The sequence below is a fragment of the Idiotropiscis lumnitzeri genome, chromosome 8 (assembly GCF_059441095.1).
Source record: "Idiotropiscis lumnitzeri isolate Australia: NSW breed Sydney's pygmy pipehorse chromosome 8, RoL_Ilum_1.0, whole genome shotgun sequence".
In the NCBI taxonomy this organism is placed as follows: domain Eukaryota; kingdom Metazoa; phylum Chordata; class Actinopteri; order Syngnathiformes; family Syngnathidae; genus Idiotropiscis; species Idiotropiscis lumnitzeri.
The window spans coordinates 18,451,813-18,463,728 of NC_142398.1; the positions used below are offsets into that span (position 1 = coordinate 18,451,813).

The 11,916-nt window shown below is 41.0% G+C and overlaps 1 protein-coding gene across 1 annotated transcript; it reads right to left on the bottom strand.

The window, feature by feature from the left end:
* Positions 1-334: 334 nt before the first annotated feature.
* On the bottom strand, positions 335-10,478 carry prkacab (protein kinase, cAMP-dependent, catalytic, alpha, genome duplicate b). Its single transcript, XM_088302508.1, has 11 exons — positions 9,981-10,478; positions 9,026-9,087; positions 8,610-8,738; positions 7,199-7,297; positions 5,755-5,837; positions 5,526-5,652; positions 5,130-5,225; positions 4,466-4,588; positions 3,852-3,911; positions 3,644-3,748; positions 335-3,570 (listed from the first exon to the last, which is right to left on the bottom strand). Exons 1-11 carry the CDS (start codon positions 10,024-10,026, stop codon positions 3,445-3,447), a joined length of 1,056 nt encoding a protein of 351 aa, XP_088158634.1. The 5' UTR covers positions 10,027-10,478; the 3' UTR covers positions 335-3,444.
* Between the last annotated feature and the right edge of the window lie 1,438 nt (positions 10,479-11,916).

Sequence of the window (11,916 nt, forward strand, 5' to 3'; positions counted from 1 at the left end):
AGTGCCATCAAGAGGACACTAAAATACAACAATTGTTTCATGAAATATCTGGAAGCTTCATTTTCCCTTCACTAGTGACCGTGGTAGTCATAGAAAGTAGGAGTTTTTTTTAAATCGTCACTTATTTCCAAATTTCTCCAAAATGAATGGATAGAAAAGAATTAAAATGATAACTAATTTCAGTTACCTGATCAATATATGAACTGAGCTTCTTTGTGAAAAATGTGCGATTTTAGCTGGACAGATACTTTAAGTACAGTAACAGTATTTGTGTGATAACTTTGAAGAAGCAACAAACCCATTTCGGGAAGAACAGGCAACTTCAGGATAATTTTACAAGTAAAACTTTATTGGAATGATATTCATGTTGCAAAATATTATACTCAGGTTTTTTTTGTCACTGCTGCCATGACTTCCCTTTGTTCTGTGTGTGTGTGTTTTGTGTGTGTGTGTTTTAAGATGTATGTGTGGCGAGGGTTAACATGGTTCACACCAGAGTCTCTCATTTCCCTAAAAGTGCGACAACATAAACCAGCATTGTGCCTGCTTTGAGGGGAAGTGCCACGGCAGAAACATCAATGGACAAACAATATTTTTGAATCATACGTAACTTCAAACTTTGTTGCATCCATGATGTTCGTCAACATTGACTCGGACATGGACGCTTTTCAGCAAGTGTGAAGTCTTAACAAGTGGGTTACAACAATCTAAAAAAAAAAAAACAGGAATGAATGATCATTGATTGAGCTCATGACAATGTGAATTTGATATCGGATTGATGAGTCAATATGTCTTCCTCTCTTCATGAAAGAAAACACTGCTCATTAAGCGAGCTATTGTTGTTGTTGTGTTTTGTTACATAACATCAGTTATGGTACATTTGGATAAACCCCTTTAGATGCATGACCTCATGTTCAAGGTGGTCCGAAATTAGTCTTTAAAAGGCAAGAGCTCAACAACCTCTTTTGTGATCGTGTCTCATATCGGGTATGAAGCCTGCAATTACACACACACACACAACAAAGAAAAAAAATAGACAAATGATTTTGATTCATAAAAATATTTTGGACCATGACCTGTGCTAAAAAAAATTGATAAATACAGAAAACATTGCATACTTTATGTAAGTCATTTAAATAAATTAAAAAAAAGAAGCGGGGTGCTAAATTTGAGCTGTTCAGTCTGAGTTGAGGCAATTCTTAAATAAATGTGTCGAATTTGGATATCCTCGCACTAAACATGTGGCCATCGCGTTTGTGTCACCGATCCTGGCGCGAAGACTTGGAGTATAATTTCAAATGGGGTAGACGATTGAGCCCACACTAGCTGAGTGAAAGTCAGCTAAGCGGACTACCCACACTACTAATGTGTGTTTGCACTAGTGACAGGAAAATCAAGCTTCAAATTTGCTTCATGAACCAGTTGTTTTATTTTTTGTCCTCTAGATGACACTATTGGTTTAAATAAGGGGTTTACAAAATGGCAAGTCAGTCTGCTTTCAGTTCAATCTTGAACAGAGAGTGCCATCTACGGGAGTCCAAAAATATTACAACTGGTTCATGGAGCACATTTGAAGCTCTCTGTTCAACATTGAGCTGAAAGCAGACTGACTTGCCATTTTGTAAACCCCTCATTTAAACCAACAGTGCCATCTAGAGGACACAAAAATACAACAACTGGTTCATGAAGCAAATTTGAAGCTTCATTTTCCCCTCACTAGTTTGCACTACTTACAGTGCACAATTTTATGAATTAAAAATTCTACTAAAATATTGAAAACCGGTGAATGGCGGTGCATTAAAATGTAGCTTTAAAACCATATGAAAAGGCTTTGATGTTTGCTTTGTTTTAGCATTGTTTGTCAAAACACTTGCCATCGTAGCTAAAGGAGTTATTGATCCATATCAGTTAAAGCGTATACAGTGCACTAAGAACCATGTTAGCCTCTTCCGTGACAAGCTGCAGATGCGCTCCCTTTTTCTGGCTAGTTCAGTATTTCATTTTTATATCATTACCACGTGGAATAAAACACATTAAACAAAAAAAGGGAGCATTGGGATATAAAAAAAAAGAGAGACACAAATAAGACCAGCATCAATGGCAGATCAAAGTGCTCCCGTAATCCAGTAGCAGTTTGAGGTAGTCTGCCTCAGATGGTCCTTTTCAGAGCAAAGACATGCAGAGTAGTTGAGATCTGAGAAAAGACAACACAGGCTTTTGTCCAGTCACAAAACCAAATGGAAGGGCAAAAATGTGGAAGACACTAATCAAATATCGAAAAATTCCCTTTTGTTCCTTTGAATTCTGACCTCAACTTGACATTTTCCATTTCCATGTTAGCGATGTTTATCCAATGTCCCCACTGAGTGATATGTTCAAACCTGAGATACCATTTATGTAACGTTATGTTCCTTCACCAAACTGAATTGTCCATTCCCTTCTGCACGTCTTTGTATTCGTTAGCGTGACATGAGCTCACCGAGACACATTTAAAAGTGGTTGTTGCGGCGATGGATAAAAGTTGCCGCGTTGCAATAAGAGTAAATACTGGCACACACAGTCATCAAGCGTGACGTCTTTGTGTAATGCTAATGATGGGTAAATGAAGCTTCATGAACCAGTTGTCGGATTTTTGGACTCCTGTCGATGGCGCTCTCTGTTCAACATTGGGCTGAAATCACACATTTTTTAAACCCTTTATTTAAACCAACAGTGCCATCTAGAGGAGTAAAAAAAAAAATACAACAACTGCTTCATGAAACATTTGGAAGCTTCATTTTCCCATCACTATGTAATGCATCATATGATTACTTTAAGATATGACATTGGTCTCCATGACATATGCTGTCTAAAAACATGGAATATGGAATTACTCGAGAAAAAAAAAATTCCGATGCAAAACCAAAGCCTTTCTAGCCAAACGTCTACCAGTGTGTGTCCGATTTATGCATTTGTTCCTTTCGCTCACCGGAGGACGAACGAATCAGCCAATTATCAATGTGAATTTGAAAAATTCGGCGCAGATTCCAGCGGATCCACTTCCGGTGGTCCTCATGTATGACAAACAGATGAAACAGTTGATTCTTACGAATGGACTTGCCTCTCTTGGGCCGCAAATATGAAGGATGAAACCATACCAGCAGGGAGGAAACTGTGGAGACTCTCTAAACAAGAGAAGTTCCCCAACCCATGAATCTGAAGAACACCTTCATTATGAAGGGATCCAAAGATGAGACCGAATCATAAAGAAAGTAGAACAGAAAAAGGCAACACTGCTGGTTATCATTCTTCTCGCTCGATCCCTTTCCCTTCTTTTTTGCAGCTGGTGCTTGTGATTGTGACAGGAGACGGAAACGCTCCTCCTTACGTCTCCCACTTGACCAGCCTTGCTCCGACTCCCCCAGCTTCCTCATCGACTCCCCCTCATTCACCCGCGCACTCGCCCTAGAACTCAGCAAACTCCTTGGCACATTTCTCATTGAAGGAAATGCGGATCTCTTCCTCCTCATAGTCATCAAAGTTGCTGGTGTCGCCTGGCCCCTTAAACTTGGGGACGAATGGAGCTTCCACCTGTTGATGGACATCAGTGACAATTTGCCTTCGTCCGCACGCAAAAACACAAAGCACACAAACGCGGACATACTTTTTTCTGGTAAATGGCAATCCAGTCTGTAGTTGAAAACCACTTGTGTCCCTTAATGTCATTGACCCCGTTCTTGAGGTTCCCATAGCGTTTGGTGAGATCAACCTGAGAATCAGACCGACGCATTTCCTCCGTTACGATTCATTGAGAACATTTGGTAAAGAAGCACAAATGGCAAGTTCTCATTAAAATAGTTGCACTGTTTTACCTGAAGCAGATTCCTCAGGAGATCCTTCAGGTCGGAGCTGAAGTGAGACGGGAAACGCACCTAAGGAAGATAACAAAGCTGCTTTCTTTTCTCAGCCCAACACAATTTATCGTTTTTGAGTGGACCAACAATTATCTTCACCCTCGAAAGTTGCGTGCTTCACGCCAAATGCTAAATACAATGGGACACAAGGAAGTGATCACAGTATATTAAAGGAGATATATTTAGATTTTTTTCCCCCACAAATTAAAGGGGTGGAGGTTCCCCCCACCCCAAAAAAAAAAATCATGTTGAATTTGCCAAAATAGTCATGACTTGACAGTTAAAATAAAATGGATCTTTGACGTCTTTAGCCGTCAATGGCAGTAAATGAGTTAATATGAAAATGTACTTTGAAGTGAGTGTAGTCTAATAAACATGAAGTTAAGCAAACTTAAGTGATATTTGCAGAGGCAGATTATGCAAGTAATCGATGGCGTAATCGTAACAATTAATGCTCATATGAGAGGATTCTAAATGATGATGCAATTCACACAAAGAGCTAAAATGGCAAACAGCAGTACACCGTCGGCAACGGACACTCATGAATATGTCAGTGAGTGAGTGAATCATACCTTCCCCGATACAATCTTCTCATAGATCTGAATAGGTTGGTCCGCAAAGAACGGCGGGTACCCGGCTGCCATCTCATAGACCAGTACGCCCAGTGCCCACCAGTCCACTGCCTTGTTATATCCCTAATTAGAATGAGAAGAAAATGATAAGAATATATGCCCAAATTATCAAGTATATATTGCATGCACTATTTCATATATTTTTTGTGTTGTGTCCAGTAAGCAAAATGTTATCTTAAAACATTTTCAGAATATTATTTTTTTTTAATAAAATGTTTTTTGAAAATACAATACAATAATATGTGCCCCCATTAGTCGAAACATAAACATGGTATTATGATTAATTTTGCCTATGTGGAAGTTGAGTTAATGAATTAATCAGTACGATGTCATTTTACCAATTCTTGAACTAAACGGTGTTTTCATGAAAATAAAGTAAACATTTCTCACTTTAATTCACAGCCTCAAAAGAAGCTTTCATGTCGTGCTGAAAAACATGACTTGGTTAACCTCACAATTTTATTTTTAAATAATAATAATATGGCGCCATTTGACTAACCCAAGGACACATTTTTTGGTCTTAATTAATGTTTAGGACATTGATGAAAGAAATTGTTCAATATAACTTGGGTAAAGATGCAAAAAGAGGAAAACAGTGGTTTACCTTGCTTAGGATGATTTCAGGGGCCAGGTATTCTGGGGTGCCACACAGTGTCCAGGTCCTGCCCTTTACACGTTTGGCAAAGCCAAAATCTGTCACCTGTGAGAGGAAAAGACCAATGACTCAAATCTGAGTAAGGGTATATCGATGATTTTTTTAAATTTATTTTTTTTAATGACCAGCTTCAAACCACTAATACGTTTACGCATAGTCTCGTCACATCTGACCAATGAAATTCCCAAACACATCCCAGTGGACCAAGAACACTGTCAGCGTCAGCCCTCATACTGAATATTCATCAGTCATTTGGGGAGTGCACACACACATTAGAGGGTCCCTGATATATATATATATATATATATATATATATATATTTATATATATATATATATAATTTACCTGTATGTAGCCCTGTTGATCTATGAGAAGGTTTTCCGGTTTCAGATCTCTGTAGATCAGGTCCAATGCATGCAGGTACTCGAAGGTCAGAACAATTTGAGCAGCGTAGAACCGAGCATGAGGCTCACTGCAAACGGAGGCACACATGCATAAGCGTACAAATGTGCCGAAGCAAAACGATCATTGTGCTCCCCAAATATGATCCATGTCAACTACTGTACATACTAACCTAAATCGGCCGATCCTCCGTAGATGGGAGAACATCTCTCCACCTGGCACATACTCCATCACCATGTAAAGGTTAGTGTTGTCCTGGTAACAAACGGGAGTGAAAATGTTCTGTTAGAAATGCATATTTTTTTGGGGGGCCAAGACACATAAATCCATTCATGCTTTTTGTATCATATTGAAAAAGGGCCTAAAGATAATATTTTCATACAGACAGAATGCAAACTTTTTTGTCACTGCAACCTGTTGGTGCCAACTTTCTTCATATTCTTCCATTATGATTCATTCTCAGCACCGCTATCTTTCATAAGTCATCTTTTCAGTATTACTTGACAGTGAAGGCATGCTTGTGATTCCCCCCCCCAAACTTTTCAATATTGATATTTAAAAAAAAAAAGACACACATAAATATACCTACAGTACGTTTTGATAAAAGAAAAACAACCTGTTTCTGTGTGTAACAAATGAGGCAAGATGACTTGATGAGTTTGACTCCGCCCTCACCTTTTCCGTATGTTCATTCCCCAAAATGTGCCACTAGAGGCCGCCCTTCTCAAAAAGCGCCTAAAATGAAATGAGCTTGCAGTGCTGTATCAATGAAATATTGCAAAAATACATGTGGACCGTGGTTCGATTCAACTGCAGATCATCGCTGTTATCCTTGGAATATATAGACCAGTTCATTTCATATACCAATTAATTCTTTGAAATGTCACGGAGGTATAAAAACCAGACGCTGGGCAAGCCTGCTGTTAATAGGTTTAACGGAGGCATCAAAGTATTCAGTCCTGGTGCATTTATCCAAACAGCTTAAATGGATAAAGGCCTAAGTGGAGAATGGCCAGCTGGGTACCAGGTACTGTGTTGGCATCAACGAACAACCAGAGATGGCCATTCCCTCCCAGGAATGTCCCAGACAGAGGCCCATTTTGGGGACGGAGGATGGAGATTTATTTATATGAAAAAAATAATAGCATCAACCAGTGTTTATAATTAGATTGCAACAAATAGATAATACCCCATTATTAACATGGTGACCCGCAGCTATTCGTCCGAAGAAGCTAACGCTTGTACAAATCGCTTTTTCTGGCTAGATTTACCTATTGTGGCGTTTAATCAAGCGTGTTGTGTAGCCCAGAAATTATGATAAGGGGATGTGAATAGGAAATTAGCCAGCTAATGAGCTTTAAATAACGTTTATGAATTATGAAACCTTTGCCGTTAGCCTCTCGTCATGAGCCTTTTTTTAACTGGGGGACTCCAAGGATGGAAGCGCTTTAGAAGGACAAGGACGGATGGGGACGCAGGACGATTATTTTATGAATAAGGACGGAGGGACAATAACAGAAGGGTGCCCAGGTTGCGAAGGAGGACGGACCGGCAAAATAGGGTAAAGTGCCCATCTCTGAAGCCGAATTTTGGAAAGATAATCCAAGTCATCTTACCTTGAACGAGTACTCTAACCGCACAAGAAAAGGAAAGTTGACGGCCTGAAGAATTCTCTTTTCATTCAGAGTGTGCTCTATCTGCTTGAGCTTCACCACCTAAATTTGGGGGAGAAAGTGAAACACGGTTATTTCATCATTACATTTTCAATCAGTGTACATCTCGGCCCCCAAAAATCTGTTGACACACTTTTTAGGAAGTTATTGAGTCGCCACACTAAAACATCTGGAAAATCCAAAAGTGGACGTATGAAAATATAAATAGTCTGATTCCTAATGTGAAGATGCAGCCCTACAAATACCTCCAAGGTCGAATGCAATCTGCTCTGGGATGATTTGTTAGTATTTGCCCCCCAAAATAAATAAATACTGGAAATCAAATAAATAATCCATTCCAGATTTAATGAAGATTGAACTGCGCCATCCATTCTCAGTACCGTTTATCTTCACTAAGGTTGCGTGTATATTAAGACAAAAATAATCAAACACCAAGTTCTAACATTAATGACAGATGAAAGAGGTTTTTTTTTTCACACAAAAACACATTTAGGTGGTATTAAATATAGGCGGATGAATATAATAATGAGACTTAAATACATATAATCCATCCATTCATTTTCTTCCACATTTTATCCAGGTTCAGGTTGCAGGGGCAGCAAATTAAACAGAGAAGCCCGGACTTCCCTCTCTTCACCCACTTCATCCAGCTCGTTCGATGGAATTCAGAGATGTTCCCAGGCCAGCCAGGTGAAACTCTCTTTCCAGAATGTCCTATAGTTCCACCCCGGGGCCTCCTCCCAGTGGGATGTGCCTGGAACACCTCACCAGGGAAGCATCCACGAGGCATCCTAAACAGATGCCTGAGCGACCTTATGGAGTTCCTCTCAAAGTCAACTGCTTGTTCTTTCGGTCTCGACTTGCAGCTCATGACCATTGGTGAGGGTGGGAACGTAGGTCGACCAGGAAATCAAGAGCTTCGACTTTCGGCTCAGTTTTGGCTCAGACCAAGATAGTGTTAGAGTTCACAACGCTGCAGACATTGCGACGATCCGCTTGTCCATCTACTCCGTCTTCCCCTCACTCGTGAACAAGGGCGCAAGATACTTGAACTACTTGACTCGGTGCTGGATGTGGAAGTATGGCTACAGCGGTGACCATCAATAAATAATAAGCATACCCAAACCTGCTCACCGGGGGCAAGTCCAGAGTTAAATAGAGTCCAACACATCTCAAGAGGACTGGTACCAGAGCACGAGCTGTGTGTCAAGGCGAGCTTGCGACTATATTTAGACAAATCTTCGCCCTTTTACAATGGCATTACAATATTTTCTGTGAGCATCCAAACAACATCACCTCTTTGAAAATTGGCCTTGTGGCAGAGAGTGCCCCCTGACCTTTGACCCGTACTGACCTTCTGCTTGTTGAGGATCTTCATGGCGTAATGTTGTCCCGTTTCTCTGTGCCTCACCAGCATAACACGACCAAATGAGCCCGTGCCCAGAGTTTTCAACCTCTCAAATTGCTCCAGGCAAGCCGTGTTCTGAAAGAAAAAAACCCAAAAAGTGTCAAGTTTGGTTTGTTTTTCTTTGACAGACGCATTTCAAGTGTTGGGTAACAACAGAAAGGTTTTGCATTTAAGTTTAAAATGATTTGGTGGTGACTCAAATCAGCATAAGAATTGGCCCTAAAAATGATTGCTGAATAAGGAAATACTTGAGAAGAAAGACAATATTTTGTTTCGTCAGAACGAAATGGGGAAAAAAAATAACATTGTTTTCTATCCAGGACCACTTGTGGGTGTACTTACTATATGGCGGTTTCACTCACTTGTTCAGGGCTCTCCCACTTCTTTAAGAAGTCCTCTTTGGCTTTAGCAAGGAACTCCTTGACTGTAGAAGACAACACCAACAATGCTTGATTTTTGTTTTTAATTAAGAGGGAAAAAAGCACAGTCACTGGCCTTTTTATTTTATTTCATCAAGTGGATGCTCAAAATAAAATAATCTGGATCCAGATACATTTTTAAGTAGAAAAAAAAATACCAGTAGCCAAATTTTATTTCATGCAACCACACTTGATGAAATAACAAATTCAACAAAAACTTTTTTCAGTCAGCATAATACACACACACACACACACACCCCCCCACCAACGCACGCACACACACACACACACACACACACCCCCACACATACATACATACATACATACATACACACACATATATATATATATATATATATATATATATATATATATATATATATATATATAGCCTATCCCAGCTGTCTTCGGGCAGTAGGCGGGGTACACCCTGGACTAGTTGCCCACACCTAGGGGCAATTTGGAGTGTCAACTTCAAAGTCGTCACATATTTGATTTTGCGGGCCACATTGTAAATATATGGCAGCTCGGGTCTGGCCCACGTGCCTCGAGTTAGACAACAATGATTTCGAAGGATGTTTACTATTGTGGTTGGCACTTGAAGTACTGTGCATCATAAAGAGCCGTTTCTGACGGTTTCGTTGCTTAATTTGGCTTCACGAGAGGTGCAAAACATAACCAAGGGCTGATGTAATGCCGTTTTACACCGTTGCGAACACAAACCACGCAATCAACATACTACTTACATAATGTGCGGCTCAGATTGTACAATTTGGATTGCATGTACAGCAGAGTGGCTCTTAATGAATGCATCGCAAGGCCTCTGACGCTGATGTGAGCAGACTGGCGCCGGCCAGGTGAAGCTCAGGTGTGAAACGTGCTGCTTTGCTCTACTCACCGCTTTCCATCTCGCTGCCCTTCCTAGCCGTGGGCGCGTTGCCCATGATGACAACCTGTCAACGGGCGATCAGTCGCTCTCGGGCTCCGTCAAGCAGGATCGATTAGGACAAGACTGTATTTCCTAAATCCAAGCAAGGTGTTGATCTTGAACAGAGTGTCCGCTGCTGATGCCGCTCGCCGATATCGAGCTACAAATCGCGAGGAGCCAGTCTTCTCCTCTTCCTCCTTGCAGCCCCCTCCGAGCGAGGCCCCCTGGCTTCCCACCGTCACCCCAGCCTCCCCAAAAACATAAATAAATAAATAAACAGAATGTAATAAAAAAAAACGGGAACGGGAGAACGGGGATGTTCTCAGTCGAAAGCCTTCGTGCTAGCAACCTGGGGCTTTTTCAAATCTACCGTCCATCTATATCGACGGGAATTCGCCCAAATCAACATTGACCCCCTGTCGCTCCGGAGATGAGCTGGATGACGGAACTACAGCCCAGCGAACGTCCCGCCCACTCAACCGAATCCGACTTGATTGACAGCTAAGTCTCGGCTTCCCATTGGCTGACAGTCTACGGCGAAGTCCGACTCCGCGCTGTGATTGGTTTTCAGCAATCCAACGGCAGCATCCCACCGCCCTACTAAACTAAGGTGGGGTGGTGGGTGGGATGGGGTAACGTCGCCGATATTTTCCGCCGCCGCTGACCTGGCGTTGCAGGACCGTGACAATGTTTGACGGTGCGAGGCTGCTGTTTGACTGTCGATGGTATCGCACACTTAAAATGCCTCCAAATTGAGACATGAGCTCCAGACTCATCTGTAGTCTCCACCCTCCCCTCCCTGATCGCCACGAAGCGACTCATACACGTTTCGCCGAGTGACGTCAACCATGAGCTATTTTTAGAAATGTTGGTCAGAATGAAACGCACGCGCGGCGCGGTCTGGCCAGTTTGGCAAGACGCGGCATGGCAGACGGACGCGGGAGGGAGATACAACTCGAGAGCGCAGCTTTCCTGCAGCAAATGGAAGCGTCTCATCATACACTGTGTACCTGTGTTCCTTTTATGATCTGACCAGCACAAAATTAGAAGCCCCATCTATATTTAACGACAGTAAATGTATCATGTCACCCTTACTCCGGTTCCAATAGAAAAATCACTACATAGTTTGACGTTTTTTGTTGTTGTTGTTTTTGTGAAATATTTGTATTTTGAATGTGTGTTCCCATTTTGTAGAAATAAAAGAATAAGATCATTTGAACCAATGGAACGCAAACAACCTGCAACAATGAATAATAAAATAAGAGAAAAGTGTAATTTTGATTTCCCTCGGAGGGTTATTATGACTGCGAAAATCACGGGCCAACAACATTTTTGAAACGAAGAGCTACTTCAATGCAACAATGCAAAGGTCTCAAAGATTGATACAAACTTCTGAAGTAACTGTTCAAATTAACTTGAATTATATGTTATAACCAATGATTGCTCTATGTGTAGACACTAAAAAATGAGGAAACTACTAAGTACCAATATGACACACTATTTCTATAAATCTCTGTTAGGATTGCCATTTTTAGATGATCTCTTCGACAACATTCCTGCAAAATCACATGCGATCACTGGTGAGTTATTTTTAAAAAATGCCTACTGGCTTCTCATGTAGTTCTCGGGGCCAACCTGGTGTTCACGGGCACTATGGTGTGGACACCTGGTGTACAGTATATATACAGTAATCAGCTCATCATATGCCCCATCCCCTCTATGTCATTGATTGTTTTAAATATATACATACATTTTCACAGCAAATTAAATTTGAAATAAGAAATCATGGAAAATAGACCCAGTGACTTGGCATCAACCGTTTTGTCCTTTCAATCAAGAGATTACATGGATGAAAGCAAGTTTCCCTCTTCCCAATTCACACCCTCTTTTTTTTTTCATCTGCTGC

Bases quoted from the DNA above. Each gene is read 5' to 3' on its own strand.
- prkacab (XM_088302508.1), bottom strand. From the start codon at position 10,026: ATGGGCAACGCGCCCACGGCTAGGAAGGGCAGCGAGATGGAAAGCG. The intron at 7,298-8,609 runs GTCAGTACGGGT...CCCCAAATTTAG, and splicing joins AGATCCTCAACAAGCAGAAG to GTGGTGAAGCTCAAGCAGAT. The intron at 5,838-7,198 runs GTAAGATGACTT...GTTTGTTACCAG, and splicing joins GGTTAGAGTACTCGTTCAAG to GACAACACTAACCTTTACAT.